The sequence below is a fragment of the Camellia sinensis genome, chromosome 13 (assembly GCF_055761805.1).
Source record: "Camellia sinensis isolate YWXY chromosome 13, ASM5576180v1, whole genome shotgun sequence".
NCBI lineage: Eukaryota > Viridiplantae > Streptophyta > Magnoliopsida > Ericales > Theaceae > Camellia > Camellia sinensis.
Genome location: NC_138973.1, coordinates 87,248,510 through 87,264,886, shown reverse-complemented (window position 1 = coordinate 87,264,886; position 16,377 = coordinate 87,248,510). Strand labels below are relative to the sequence as shown.

Sequence of the window (16,377 nt, the reverse complement as noted above, 5' to 3'; positions counted from 1 at the left end):
TGTATTTATATTAGGTGTATCTAAAAATTAAAAAAAAAATCGCTTAGAATATTAAAAAATTCAGTGAAAACAAAAAAATACAAAAAATAAAATATTTCAATTTTTTGAAAAATGAATATTGAAAATCCAAACCAAATAAGCTGAGTCAGAAGAAAAAATGTATAATCAAATTCAATAGGTTGTTGAATCTTTAGTTGATTTGATTAAGATAGAGTTATGAATTTTATATTTTTAAAGAAAAAAAATAGAAACCTAAAAAAAAAAAAGTAGACAAGGGCATATTAGAAAGAACTGGAAAATACTTGGGTAAATTACACAAAATACAAAGAATATATGGTAGAAAGTGACTATTTTCAAAAACACAGGGTAGTACTAAAAAATCACCGTATATATATTTTCTACACTATTTTTAGTTCAAACTTTGAATCAGGCATTTGTCACGCCAAAATAGAGAGAGAAAGTTTTAGAGAGAGAGAGAGAGAAGACAGAGGAGAGAGAGAGAGAGAGAGCTGGAGACAATCAGGGGAGGAATCTCTGGCCTCAACATCGTCACTCGTAAGATTTCTATTTCTTCTTCGCCTTTTTTGTACTATAATCAACTATCTATATATGTGAGTTTGTACATATAGTGTATGATTTTTGGAATTTTTTTTTTTTCAATTGGAAATGTTGCAGAAATAGTGACGATGATCTAGGGTTTTCCTGTTCTGTGCCCACGGATTCCAATCCAGGTAAGCCTAAAACCCTTTTATTTTTCCTGGAATTACGGATTGATTACTGGTTTTAGTTTCATAGATATAGAAACCATCTAGGTTATGTAATTCAATTGCATATATATACACACCCTATTTCTATGTACCTTCATGAACAATTAGAGCGAATTTTCAATGAATTAGTGTTTCTAAGTAATCTAGGGTTGTGTTGAATCTGATTTGTTGTGTATGATAATTTTGTTTTGCTAGAAGATGTTGTCTAAAGCTGAAGCTGGGAAAAAAATTGGTGGGGAATCGGGTAGTGGGAAGTTGTTACATGATATTGAAGTTATAAGTAAAGCCCTATACCTAGATAGAACCCGTTCAAAGGGCTCTGCTTCTACCCTGAATAATCGATCTAAATCTGTTGGAAAAGCCCATCTGGCTGAACCCCAATTGAAGCTGAAGGATGGTAATGAAGAGTCATTACGTAAGGACAAGAAGTCCATTTGGAGTTGGAAGGCCTTGAAGGCTCTTACCCATGTCAGAAACCGTAGGTTCAATTGCTGTTTCTCTCTCCATGTCCATTCTGTTGAAGGGTTGCCATCTCATTTCGATGATCTTAACCTTTGCGTGCATTGGAAGCGGCGGGACAGTGGGTTGGCGACTCGTCCGGCTAGGGTTTTTCAAGGAATAGCTGAATTTGAAGAAAACTTGGCACATTCATGCTCTATTTATGGCAGTAGAAATGGTCCTCACCATTCAGCAAAGTATGAGGCAAAGCATTTCTTGTTATACGCAGCAGTATATGGTGCTTCTGAGCTTGATTTGGGAAAGCATCGGGTTGATCTCACGAGGTTGCTTCCTCTTACTTTGGAGGAGCTGGAGGATGAGAAGAGCTCTGGAAAGTGGACGACTAGTTTCAAGCTATCAGGCATGGCTAAAGGTGCAACTATGAATGTCAGTTTTGGGTATTCAGTAATTGGGAGTAATGCTGTTCCTCCTGCTGCTAACAGGGATGTTCCGGAGGCCTTTGGTTTGAAGCGGAATAACACAAGTGTGGTCAAACCTATGTCAAAAATTGATCAAAGCAATACAATAAAGCGTGCTGGAAGTGTTCCCTCAATGTCTTTGGCCTTATCTCGTTCTGTAGAAGATATAAAGGATCTTCATGAGGTTTTTCCAATATCAAGTTCAGAACTTTCCAATTCTGTAAGTATACTATATAAGAAATTTGATGAAGAGAAGTTAGGTATGAGTGTTGATTATAAACCTGAGCTTGATGTTTCTTCTGGGCTTCTTGAGCCTGTCAAATCAAACACCGACTTGTTGTTTGATGCTGGTAAGGAGAATGCTGAAAATGAGGGCGAAGATGGTGAGTTTTCTGTCATTGAGCATGGGATAGAATTGTCCTCAAAGGAACGGGTGAAATCAGAAGGCAATACCTTAACTGCTGTTGATGGTTCTGAAATAGAAAGTTCTGACCTTCCAAAAATCGACACTGCTGCTGCGATAACACTTGAAGAGGACACCAAGCTTCATCTCCAGGATGAAGAAGGTGGTAGTCATAGAGATGAATTTGTTGTAAGCGACCGCATTTCCGCAGAGAATGACATGTGCACCAAAGAATTGCTCATGAAAGATCTGGAGTCAGCTTTGCATAATATGTCAGACGTGGCAATCGGGTTGGATTCTCCAGAACGTGAGAGTGAAATTCCACAACACGAAAATTTTGTGGGGGTTAAATCAAACTATAAAATAGGTAGAAAGGGAAAGTCACTTAGCTTGGATGATGTTACCAACTCAGTAGCTAGTGAGTTCTTAGAGATGCTGGGGATAGAACATAGTCCAATGGGCTTGAGTTCTGAAAGTGAGCCTGAGTCCCCAAGAGAGCGTCTTTTGAGACAATTCGAGAAGGATACCCTAGCTGCGGGTTTCTCCTTATTCGATTTTGATATTGACGATGGGAACCAGGAAGAACTTGGCTATGAAGCTCCATCGGTGTCTGGATGGGGGACCCTTAATGAGGACTTCAATCTCTCTCCAGTGGTTCAAGCTGCAGATGAGAAGCTTGAGTTAGAAACTCTGGCAGTGAGGAGCAAAACTAGGGCGTCAATGCTGGAAGACTTGGAGACTGAAGCTTTAATGCGCGAGTGGGGGTTAAATGAGAAGGCTTTTCAACATTCTCCTTCTAACAGTGGTTTTGGTAGTCCCATTGATCTTTCTCCTGAAGAGCCTCTCCAGTTGCCTCCCCTTGGAGAAGGCTTAGGTCCATTTGTTCAGACCACAAATGGAGGTTTTTTGCGGTCTATGAATCCTACACTTTTCAGCACTGCTAAAAGTTGTGGTAGTTTGATTATGCAAGTTTCAAGTCCAGTCGTGGTGCCTGCAGAGATGGGTTCTGGTATAATGGAGATATTACAGCGTTTGGCTTCGGTTGGAATCGAAAAGCTTTCCATGCAGGCAAACAAGTTAATGCCATTGGAAGATATTACTGGGAAGACAATGCAACAAATAGCATGGGAAGCTTCGAGCAGTCTGGAGGCATCCGAGAGGTTTGTGACTAACTTTTGTTTCATTGTTTATAGTGCTTTAAGTATTCTGTACTTGTAGGGGTGGTAATTATTCTCTCTTGTTGCAGGCAAGTTCTATTGCAGCATGAAATGGAGGTTGGGCAAAGTATAGCTGGAGGTCAAAAGAGAGTTAAAGGAAAATCGTCTAAGGCTGACTCGAGTTCAATTGGCAAGCAGTTGGACTCGGAATATGTATCACTTGAAGATCTTGCTCCTTTGGCAATGGATAAGATTGAAGCCCTCTCAATTGAGGGGTTGAGAATACAATCCGGCATGTCAGATGAGGATGCACCTTCAAACATCAATCCACAGCCCATTGGTGAAATCTCGGCCCTTGAAGGGAAAAGGATAAACATCGGTGAGTCCTTAGGTTTGGAGGGAGCTGGTGGATTGCAACTGTTGGACATTAAAGACAGCAGTGATGGTGTTGATGGATTAATGGGCTTATCGCTAACACTTGATGAATGGATGAGGCTGGATTCTGGTGAAATTGATGATGATGATGATCAAATTAGTGAGCGGACTTCTCAAATTCTTGCAGCCCATCATGCTACTTGCATGGACGTGTTTCGTGGAAGGACAAAATCAGAGAAAAGACGGGGTAAAAAGTGTGGTTTGTTGGGTAACAACTTTACGGTGGCGCTAATGGTGCAGCTTCGTGATCCTTTACGAAACTATGAACCTGTTGGTACACCAATGCTTGCTCTTATTCAAGTGGAAAGAGTGTTTGTCCCTCCGAAACCAAAAATATATAGTGCCATTTCAGAGAGAAGGAACAAAAATGAAGAGGACGATGATGAGTCTGAACCTGCAAAAAAGGAGGAATCAAAGGAGGAGCCCAAAGAAGAGAAAATTCATGAAGAGGAAAGCATTCCTCAATTCAAAATTACCGAAGTTCATGTTGCAGGTCTGAAAACAGAACAGGGGAAAAAGAAGATTTGGGGTTCCACAACCCAACAACAGTCTGGGTCCCGTTGGTTGGTTGCTAATGGAATGGGGAAGAATAGCAAGCATCCATTTATGAAGTCGAAGGCTGTTGCCAAATCTGGTTCCCCTGCGACAACAAAGGTCCAGCCTGGTGAAACATTGTGGAGCATCTCTGCTCGTGTTCATGGCACAGGGGCTAAATGGAAGGAATTGGCTAAGCTTAATCCACATATTCGGAACCCAAATGTTATCTTCCCAAATGAAACTATCAGGTTGAGCTGAGCATAGCAGCGAGGTCATTATAAAACAGTAAGTAGTTATGAAAGTTCAAACTCAGCTAGGTTGAATAGACATACTTGGAGATGGGTTTTGAATGGAATTCACAGAGGATCGTTCTATAGGTTTGGTAAGATTAATGAGTCCTGCCCGTGGAGACTCAGCTTGTGTTTATATCAAACTCCTCCATCAGCCAAGTATGTGTTTGTGCAATAAATGGTAAAGACACATGGTTTTGCTCATTGTAAATGCATATGCTTTGTTAGCATGATTGTGTGCATAATTTGTTTTGGTCTTTGGGAACATTGTTTTGATTATCTTATGCCAGAAGAGAAATAGAGCTTGTTTTTGTTGCAAACAACGTCCGGTTGATTTCCCAGGTATTTTTTTGTCTTCATTTTGCCGTTTCTTGATCTGTGTGATGAAAGGAAATCCATTTCTATCCTATGCCTTGATGCAGTTCCTGTTTACTTGCTTTGTACTTAACAAAACTCTTTTCAACTATTTAGCTCTATCCAGCCATATAGAAGAAAAAGAAGTATAGATTACTATGTACCAACTGAATCAATAATTATCCATGATTCCATAATTGAATCAATTCTATAACAGCCCCAAATTAGAGAAATGTTATGCTGAAACTTCGTTTGTGCAATTTGAAGGACACGATCCGCCATTGATTTTTACATCCACCATTTTATATAGGGTACGATGGTGCTCCTGGCTCGACATCTTCCATTAAGAGACCCTCCTTTTATCCTTTTGTTTTTGTTGGGTTGTTTTGTTCATAGCAGTTTCTTTGAAAAATTCAGTCTAACCAAGGCTGTAAAGACTTCACCATCAAGCGAATTTTGCCCTAACTTGTTGCTGTGTTCAAGTGCTGAATGACTTTAATAAGGTTAAGTAATGGTATAACATGTCTTGCATATTTGAAGGATATTTGGAGTTTGCTTTACATTTCCCATGGAAAAGTAGAAGTTATGGAGCAATTTATGGATACCAGTAGGGATTTGCTAGCTGGTGCCCTACGGATGAGGTCATATGGTGTTTTACCATATCTAATCATATATTTTTCACTGTTTTTATCATATCATGTATCGTAATTACATTGGAAATAAACATAAACAGTGCAACTTACTTAACTAATGCAATTATGACATTTTAGATGACAAATAAAATATAATTAAATGTTCGTTTAGTAAGTGATTGTTTTATTGATTTTTTAGTTAAAATATGAGATGAAAAAAAAAATCAAGTATTTGAAAATGATTTTTTGCCCTTTTAAAGAAAAACATACAAAATTATAAATAGAATGGCAATAAATCTGACTATTTTTGTAAGATTTTTTTATTTTTTTAACTTAATACTAAACTAATATTAAAAAATGTGATCATGATGGTTGTTATCAAACAATATGGGGATATACCAATTAGGGTACAATATCACGATTTTTTTTTTATTATTGTATTTTTTTTTATTTTGAAGTGGACGAAGCTTTTTTTGGCTAAAATAATACTAAAAAATAGAATAAGCTAAAATAATAAATAAGACAAAATGTTACATCAAACTCATAATCATTTCACTTTTTCTTTCACAAACATCACATCCAATTATAAAAAAATCGAATTATCTTCTCAAATACAAAAATTTTAGCCTACTAAAATAACCAAAAATTAAAATAGCCTACTAAAATAACAACTTCCCAAACACCCATTACATATAATAAAATGAAAATGGGTTAATTCACCAAGTAAATCTGACAGTCACTAAATGTAATGAGTTTCATATCCATATATTCATTGTGAGTTCAACCTTCATCATGTCAATGATAAGTATTACCATTATATTAATAAAAATTCAATAATTTTTTTACAAAAGTTCAGGACAGAAAATAATTGCTCATCATCTTGATATCAAAACAACTAGACAACATTTCTATTACATTTGTCATCGCATCTTAGAATGGAGGTAAGACCACACCATGTTATGATGGCGTGAATCAAGCAAGGATACAATGAAAAATGAGAGTTTGTCATAACATTCAAACAGACTAAGAAATTAACAACTACAAACAACTTATTCAGTGAAATCCATAGGATTTTCCTAAATCAAGAATTAAAATACGTGGGGATAGATAAATCATTAGAAAAAAGATAACAGTTTCCTACAAGTGTAAAACTGTATATTACCCGTAACAAGAATATCAAATTAAAGACAGTCACAAGTGAGACATAATCAGAATAAACAAAGATTAACAAGACCGTGGTTACTGAATACATAGACACAGAGAAAGACCACCTTCCTGACATTGCAAGAAATTCAAGACCTAACCCAACTAAACAGTTAGTTGAATCCATGACAACACATACACAAGATATGAGAGAACCAACTCCCTACCCACCCGAAAAGGAGCATCAAGGCCGCGCTCTCTTGTTGCTGCATGTTGGGCACTTGTACTGCTTGATATGCTCAGCCCTGGCTGGAGTGATCTTCACACACTTGCCATGAAACCACCTCTCACACATATCGCAGCAGATCCAGAACTCATCGGAAGCGTAGTTGTCTCCACATGCCCCGCACAAGGTATCCCCGTGCTCATCCTCTTCTTCCTCATCCAACAACCCCTCCTCCTCATCCTTTGGTTTCGAAAATTTGGCCTGCGATTCAGAACCTCGCTGTTTTCATTTCGAAAAGAGAAACTGTTACAATGGGGGATGCAATTCTAATGAAATATTTATAAACTTTTGCACTAAACAAAAATTAAAAGCAAAGGAAAAAATAAAATCATCCAAGAGCCTGTTGATTCTCCCTAATGTTTCTCCACATCCAACATCGGGGTGCTTTAATCCTAAAAGAGGAAGGGAACAGGAACCCTCAACCCTTGAGAAATAAACAGATTATGTTTTCTTATTGTCGCAACCCAAGGAGGAAGATTTGCACAGAGGCCACAGGCCTAGTCAGGTGGATCCATATTAGAGGACTTCTGAGTATGAATCTCGGACACAACATCAAGGTGGTCCAAAACAATTCCATATCGGTTCATATGCCATGACCATACAACATAACAGATCGATTCAGAAAAGAAGAAAAAAAAATGTTAAATCAGAATGATCAGACAAGACACACATTTGGTGTAATACACAAAAGGCAAAAGATGCATTGCACAGTGGTTCATCACATAACTCATATACACAATGCTGTTTTAGAAGTTTTCATCACTAATAATGAAATAAACATAAATAACTTCACCGTCAAACTCTCCTTTATTACTGTAACCACCACTTGCTCACAAACCAAGACCAATGCATATCCACATTGTTCAGTATTTCTGTATCTAAATAATCCGTACCCAATAAAACAGAAGGCTCAACCTCAAGACTCAAGTTTCGATCAAAAAAAAAACTCAAGACTCGAGTGGGGAGACATTTTCAACCACATCTTCTATTATGACTTCAAGACAAGATAAATTCAGCCACATGTGCAGCAGCTCTAGTTCCCAAATGGTGACAGATGGATTACAGGAGAAAAAGATGAGACTGTCATTACATGAGTTGGAGAACAGGAGAACACTTTCAAGATAAATCATTACTGGTCATGATTACTTCACATTTAACATTCAAAGAGAAGTTCATACTGCAATTTATTGCTAGGGTTCAAAAGCCTAACGAATTGAATTATAACAGGCTAAAGACCGACCGAAATGACCAACTAGTGCATAAAAGGAATAATCATGACTATTTTACTAGCAACATAGGAGAACCATTAGGAAGGATGTTTCTTTTACCCCTTTTGTGTTTGACTTGGTTTTGTTGCTGCTGTGATTTGAGACTGCTGACTTATCTTTTGCCGGTTTCTTGGGAGTCCCTGTCACAACTTCAAATATTGTTGGCAGATCATTTATCATATTGAAAAGACGTTTCCTGCATCACAAAATCCAGCAAGATTTCATTAACTGACCATGAAAATTAGCTTATAGGGACACAGAGCAATGTTGATCTACATTTCATTCCACGCATTCAGTAAATTCAATACATCTATTGCAGAAAACAGAAATGACAACTGCTATTTATGCCAGAGGAACATCACTTGATATGTCCCATAATACAATATCAATGTCATAAAGATAACTCGCTTAGCATCTAATAGACACTTCAGCAGTGCACTTGGTTCAAGATTGCTCCAGCTAAAACTGATGTGGACCAAACCAATTTTTTGTTGTGCATGAACGCTAAATAAGCATTGGTTTGATAATAAGCAAGTGGCTCAACCTTAGTGAGAAAACATTAAGAAGATGGAATACTGGCAAGATAAACAGGTTTAACTTGGCTAATGAGTAAGTGCTTCTATTCAAATACAATGTATAGAAATAGTATTCCTTGACTTGGTTTTGCATTCAGTATGGTTGATCAAAAACTAATAGGAACTTTTGTCAATGAAAAGAAAATAATCTTCTGTTCAAGTCAAATTTGGGAAACATCATCATTTTAGACTGGTTGTCAAAAGGATATCATACAGTAGAGTTAAAAGTACTTCAAATGTTTTTTAAAATTTTACCTAAATTTTCTTAATAATTTTCACACACTCACATGCCTTTTCATTTAGGCTTACTTTTTCATATAATGATATGATGGATCACAGCACATTTCAATATTCTAGCAAACTAGAAACTTATAACTCCAAATGCACCACAGGATAGTAGAAGGAAGAAAGAACACCTGTCCGCTTTATCAAAACCAAATCTAGCACCAAAATAGAAGGCCACGGAAAGCAACCATGCATCGCTGTGGACAGCAACTAGAGCCAACCAGTCCTTCTCTTGCATCCCATCCCTGGCAAAGTTAATGCCTAATGCAGGCTCTGGGAGCTCTGGAGGCACCTCTTCAGCAGGCAAATTAACTTCCCATTGCTCACTGGGGAATCCATACAGGCAAAGGTTTTCTTTCTCTGCAAGGAAAATCAGTTGCTTATAGACAATAAGCATTGGAATCACATCCACTATTGTGACAAAGGGAACATCAACAACAACAAAAAAATGCACAAAGTAACAATAAATTTGTTATCTGAGCAAGATAAGTAGCTAAAATTTTAAAACTCCCTCAGGTGAAGTAAGAAGAAAGGAATATATTCTCTAGCAAAGATAACTAGTCAAAATTACAAATTCCTTTTTGATATGATCAAATAACACAAGAAACACCAATAATTAACAAGTTTAGGTACATGTTGCACAAATCATCTGCAATGTAGCAAGTGGCGGAGGTAAAAAAAATCGATTTAGGACGGGCAATCCACAAAATATAAGGATAAAAATGCTATATATGCGTGTGAGAGAAGAGAGAGACTAAAGAAAAATGAGAGAAGTTATTAGCATAAATATATGGTTGTGTGTACATCAAGGGAATTGTGTAACAAATAAAAACATTTGAGAGGGTCAAATTGTAAGGCTTTTTATGAAAAAAAAACAAAAACAAAAACAAATAAGGCTTACATATAATTTTAGAAAGAACAAGCTAAAAGATATATTAAAAACCATAGGTCAAACAATAATTTTTAAAATTAAGGTGGCTCCACCACTAAATGTAGCATCACAACATAAAGCTAATGAACATAATAGGAATAGTATTATGCAAGATGAAATCTCAATGTAAGGGAAGCAAAGGAAGAAAAGGAGCACCCAAAAAAAAAAAAAAAGAAAGAAAGAAATTATGTGCATGCATTAACTTCTCAACATATAATTAACGTAGGAAGGGCAAAATATTAACCTTTTTTTGCCAGAACTTACATAGATTACATTTATCAATATATATAATTACAAACATTATCTCTTGCCAGACATCATCATCTCCAGTGAGCCATCACACAAATAGGATTGATATAGCAACATTGATGAGAATAAAGGCTCGTTTAAAACCACCAGAAGGATGCACGAAACTACATGGACCAATAAGATGTTGAGGCAGGGTCTAGAAACTTCTCTTGAAGTACAGCCATGAAATCAAAACCACTCATCCAATTGAAAAATCATCTCAATGAATCCACTAAGTAATGCTCAAACAGACAACCAAAAAGCCTTTGGTTACTTGCAACTAAACATCAAGATGATTTTTTTTTTTTTTTTTGATAAATAACTAAACATCAAGATTATTAGAAGCCCCTGGAGCCTCATTTAAGCTGAAATTGTGGCAAAACCATCGAAAGTGCATAACATGTCTGCACTGAAGATGATGGAAATGCCACATGGAAGCCTATTCACAGCTATGCTATTGATCAGGAACTATTGATCCATTTTGAAGGATACAAAAAAACTCCATCGCAGTTTGCCATTGTACATAAAATCAACAAACAGGGCAAAATCATATCATAGTGAATGCCATCTATCACCATGGCTTGATTAAATTAGAAATGGACTGAAAGAAGGCAACACGCAATGATATTGAGAGAGAGAGAGAGAGAGTTATCACGCCTAACAATGCAAGAAAAAAACCACAGCTACATAACTTATTATAAATGATCCTAAAACATAAGATATCACTTTAAAAAGATTACAAAATCCAAAGTAACCATTTGCTTCTATTCCTTTCCTCCATCCACTTCACAACAATTAAGGAATCATCTCTAAACAGACCATGGAGGAAACCAATTAAAGATAGTAATAGTATTATCCATCCCAAAAAACCAAGTATTATACACCACCACCAATGTAATTTTGATCAACCTAGCAGTGAAAAACTGTCCAAAAGTTAATTACTGCTTGAAAATAAATAAATACAGCCTCCTATCATAACAATGAAAATAAATAAATAAATAAAAGTACAATTAGGGACGACTAAGAAACTGTAGATAAGACTGGAGTCCACAAGGGTATAGGGTGTGGGCAATGACACTTGAAGAACCCACAACGACACTTATAGAACCCAAACTACTGGAGCAACAACAAAAGGTGTCACTTATAAAGTCGATATAAATTTCTGGTAGGTAAAAATCTTCCAAAAACAGCTCTTGCCAAAACAGGACCGAAGGGAAAGTCCTTCTCAATAAGCAAGTAAGCCAAATAAAACAGCCCTGGAAGACTCCTAATATAAATGAATTGTAACTAAGCAATCTTATAACTTATCTTCATATAATGAAGTCAATTAAGCCCATTGAAATTTAAAAAGACTATAGCATCATCAAGTCAATGTTAAACCAAAAAAAACTGTCATGGAATGACACTTTGGACTTCAAGTCAATGCTAAACAACAAAAAAAAACTGTCATGTAATGACACCCTTGTCTAGTCTTTTCACAACTTCCAAAAACTACATCCAAAATTATAATTAAGGAATTTGTCACGTAATGACACCTTTGCTATTCTTTTTTACATTTTGCAACAAATTCTGATCATCTTAAATAGAACCAGGAACTTAGGAAGTAGAACCCAACACTTGGTAGCTTCTAAGTTCTAGCCCAAAAAGGCCACATCCATTTAATCAACTTCCAAACATCAGCCTGTTGGATACAAACTGCATTTCCATGCATACACAAACAAACAAGCACCAGGCATTCACACATGCAAACACTAGAGAAAAGTGAGGTTTTGGTATTGGTACCAAACAAATCAGCAGACACTATATGAAGAAAGATGCAAGAAATAAATAAAAAAATGATAGAAGGCAAGAAATCCTCACCTAAACATAGAATTGGCAGGGGTTCAAGGAGGGTTACACATAACCGGGATTAAGTTAATAACACGAATAAAGAGCATAATTACAGATGAAGAGCCTAGGGAAGAACAACAACCAACAAGAAAATCTTAACCTGGAACACTAATAAAAGTCCAATTTTGACATTGAAAGAATACCATGTAAATAACACACTAGCAACAACAGACAAAAAGATTTCTACGTAGCTCGGAGTACAAAATCATATAGAACCCAGTCATTAGAGTAATGAAAAAACTTCCAAAGCATGCACAGTAAAACTAAAAAGTAGCAAGATGAGAAAAATGGATTCTTTACATACACATTAGAGTTGATTAAAAGTCCTTTTCTTTCAAAAATACAGAGGCTTTGGGTCAACATATGCCAAAATTTCACAAAAATATTTGTTATAACAAGTGTTTTGATTAAACACCACGCTCCACAAAACTTTAAAAACAAAACAAAACAAAAAAAAAAAGGGAGGAAAAAGGTAGTGTTTCAAAGTATCTTGACAAAAAATTACCAATTCTTCAAAAAGTACACAGACAAGGTGATATTAAACCATGCAATTGAACATTTTTAATATATGGTGGAAGAATTCTCAGGCCTCTCTTGAAAATCTCTCTTTTTTTTTCTTTTTGCAATTTTATTGTTTACTTTTGGGTGGACCAATTTTTGTTGTCTCCTCCACGAACATATAGGGCAGCATGCAAGCACATCATGCTTATGAATCAGCTTGTCCATGGACCAATCTGGGTTCTTAGCAACATGGCTCAATACAACAAATGGACTACAGTGGTTAATACTTAATCAATTACTCCCTCCATCCCATATTGTTGGCCCATGTTGTCATTTTTTGATGTCCCAAAAATAGTTGTCCATTTTGAAAATTCAAAACATAAAATTTTATATTATTCCAGAACTACCCTTTAAAAATTATTAAAAAATATATTTAATAATGGGAATAAAGGGGCAATATGGTATCAATATCTTTTGATTTGAGTTTAAAGCAATAATTACATGTTCTCTTAAAAAGTTGGAATTCTCAAAAAGGGACCAACATTGTGCAACGGAGGGAGTATCTGATTTCCCCTCACATACTGGAATTATTGACTAAACAGGTAAGCATTCATTGTGGAAAATGAAATAAGACATACAGATACACGCACATATAGATACATACATATATGTGCATTTGTGCTCAAGCATGACACAAACGACGAGCTCATTCCAACACCAATTTTTCTTAACAGCTCGTTTGGATTAAGTGATTTTATGAGAAATGATGAGAAATCTTTCTCGTGTTTGGTTTAAAAATTGGACGTGAAATTGAGAGAAAGAGAACTCTCATATTATGCCACTTTTATTTCTGACCAAAAATGGAAAAATTTGGTGAGAAACCAAACTGATTGGCTGTCTATTTTTAAAAATACCAAGGTTACTCATCAAAATACATACATGAAAAATAAATCTCACCCATTTCCCATCCAAACATGATAGAGAAAAAGCACAAATTAATCATTTCTTTTATTTTCTTTTCTCACCAAGGTCAAAAAAGACCAGTCATTTATTTCTTTTCTCACTAAAATTGAAATGCAGCTATCAATTACAACAGGACTCGAAAGTTCAAATATACGCACAGATATATAAACATGATACTGACAAATGGCAATGAAAAATTTGAAGCACACTCAAAAATGGATAAATTGCAAAGCAAAAAAAAAAAAAAAAAGAATAGATTTTTTCAGTAACCCACATTGCAAATACGAAATAAATACAAATACACAAATCTCGCACAGAGAGAGAGAGAGAGAGAGAAAGAAGCAAAAAATAGAAACCCTAACTGACCAGGATCGCACTGCTGGTAAAATTCTTCAACATCTGCAGAAAACGCCAAACACATCAGAAATGTGCCAAATTCAAAACTATCAAAACGAACCCTAAAACTCAAAACTCCGAAAAACCATAAACATAGAGAAATTAGTCTCGATTGTGTGTGTGTCTGTGTATATATATATGTGAATATGAATATGTATGTGTGTGTATACCGGCGGTGAGGGCTTTGATCATGCCGGCACGGCGGCCCTTGAAATCCCTGAAAACGTCCTCCACTGTTCGAGGGTTGTATTCCATGCCGTACACACGCACAAACACACACACATACACACAGAGTGAGAGCTTCACACTTCACAAATCCAAATCCAATCCCAGGTTTCAAAAAAGTTAAATAAATGCTGGTGCCTGAGACTTTGGAAGAGAAAATGAGGGATATAATAATAATAATAACAATGTTTAATTACAATAAGACCCCTCAATTTGTTAGTGAATATCACTTTACACCTTATGGACTCATACATATTGATGGTTTCAACTATGAAAATCGTATAAATGCATTTATTTTTGGAGATAGTCTGAATGTGATGAAAATTGCTATATATATTTGTAGTTGTGGAAGCCAAAATATATAAGTTCATAAATAAAAAAATTATAATAATATTGTTAATAGTTTAGGGATGTTAATGTAATTAACCCTAAAAACAATGATAAGTTATACCTCTCTTGAGTTTTAATAAAAATATAATAATATGTGCTATGATTTTAGCACAAGTTTAATTTTCTCTTGGAGCATTTACATACAAGTCTCATTTTGTGAGTTTATAATTCATTAAGTCTTAGATAAGATTATTTATTTCTTCATATCTCATTAATTTTTAATAGACCAATTTACCTTTCCAAGGCCTCCTTTATCGCTGCCAAATGTCTTACTACATGCTTGGTGTAACAGTAAGTTATTGTCCTCATTCTCTCTCTTTCACTGTTACAGCTACTCCCCAACAACAACAACCAAACATCTTCTTCTCTCTTACTTGTTTTCTCTCTTTTTTTTTAGTTTCAGACTCTTTTTATCTCAGACATATAAAAAGTGGAGCCCAAACCTTTTGACTATAGTTCTCTACTTTTCTCTCTCAACACCACCAGCACTTACTTCGACTCACATACCATCTCTGTTCTCCTCCACTGTACCAAATCAAAGCTCATCTTCCATATTCGATCGCTGATTCTCGAAGCTCTCTCTATGTACCCACCAAATATACAACATCATAAGTTCATCCTCATAATGGATGATGTGGTTTCAGACTCAATCTCCTAATTATTCGCCATTGGTGACTATGAGAGCTTGATGGAAAATGATGATTATAGGTTCAATTGGGTTTGTCCTTTAAATGAATGGGACTCAATCACATTAAACTACACCTCCAGGACCACTTCTTTCCTGAAAGGGGTAGTTCATTCTTACCTTGCGATTTTCAATGGTTGTGCAAAATTGATAAATTTCTCAATTTTTTCTAATTTTAAAATTGAGAATATTATCAATTTAAAACTGGCAAAATGATAATATTTTTAGTTTTAACATTGGGAAAATTTGAAAAAAAAATTAAATTTTACTAGATTTTTTTTTGCAAACTGAAATCGTTCTCAATTTTAAATTGAGAACATTATCAGTTTTGAAACTGAAAAATGTCTCAGTTCTTACCTACAAACCAGATCTCCAACCCCATCTTTTTGGTCGATTTAATATGTTCTGTTATGAACCCTGAAATTGAGCAATCAAGTATTTTAAGGGCTAGAGTTACACACACACATACACAGTTGTTGCGAATCAAAGTGATGAAAAGAAAAGAACAGATCGAACCAAAAGTATAAAAGATTAAGGCATTGCAAACCTCCAACTTAAAAATCTTTAGATAATTCAAATGATCATCATCATCAAGTGTTTGAAAAGATCGATGAAGATGCAGACTCTGCTCCTTCTCTTAGCCGTATAATTTATTAGGGATGGTCCTCTTTTTTCTTTGAAGTTGCATCTCTAATATGTTAGATTCCAAAGGACACGAACGTCAATTGCATTCCAAAATGGGACTTGTGCATCCAAAAACTATTGCACATGACTTACCACACCTATTGTCATTAGGACTTTTAAGTAATTAATCATTTTTTCTTTTAGTAAAATTAAATGAAATAAAACTAATGTAAATGGTGTGAAAATACGAGAATAAACAATTAAAATATAAATCTGGGTATAAAAGAAATGCCAATATTAATCTTTTTCATTCATATGACTAATCAATTATTGATAAAAGTAAATTAAATGTTGTGTAAATTAAAATTTTAAGAAAATCTAATGTAATTAATCCAAAATTATGAGAGTTGTATTTGTTTCAAAAATTAAGAAAAA

General features: G+C 35.4%; 2 protein-coding genes across 4 annotated transcripts; one reads left to right on the top strand and one right to left on the bottom strand.

The window, feature by feature from the left end:
* The first annotated feature begins 413 nt into the window (after positions 1 to 413).
* On the top strand, positions 414 to 4,826 carry LOC114276670 (EEIG1/EHBP1 protein amino-terminal domain protein). 2 transcript variants are annotated; one of them, XM_028218477.2, is made up of 4 exons: positions 414 to 555; positions 676 to 731; positions 966 to 3,247; positions 3,334 to 4,826. In XM_028218477.2, the coding sequence occupies exons 3-4, from the start codon at positions 966 to 968 to the stop codon at positions 4,472 to 4,474; spliced, it is 3,423 nt and encodes a 1,140-aa protein (XP_028074278.2). In that variant the 5' UTR covers positions 414 to 555; positions 676 to 731; the 3' UTR covers positions 4,475 to 4,826. The 2 variants fall into 2 exon arrangements, with proteins under 2 accessions (XP_028074278.2, XP_028074277.2); XM_028218476.2 differs by having other exon boundaries at positions 963 to 3,247.
* Positions 4,827 to 6,580: 1,754 nt separating this feature from the next.
* On the bottom strand, positions 6,581 to 14,572 carry LOC114276669 (PHD finger protein ALFIN-LIKE 5). 2 transcript variants are annotated; one of them, XM_028218474.2, is made up of 5 exons: positions 14,189 to 14,572; positions 13,989 to 14,021; positions 9,181 to 9,409; positions 8,250 to 8,385; positions 6,581 to 7,140 (listed from the first exon to the last, which is right to left on the bottom strand). In XM_028218474.2, the coding sequence occupies exons 1-5, from the start codon at positions 14,271 to 14,273 to the stop codon at positions 6,880 to 6,882; spliced, it is 744 nt and encodes a 247-aa protein (XP_028074275.1). In that variant the 5' UTR covers positions 14,274 to 14,572; the 3' UTR covers positions 6,581 to 6,879. The 2 variants fall into 2 exon arrangements, with proteins under 2 accessions (XP_028074275.1, XP_028074276.1); XM_028218475.2 differs by having other exon boundaries at positions 6,581 to 7,122.
* Positions 14,573 to 16,377: the final 1,805 nt, after the last annotated feature.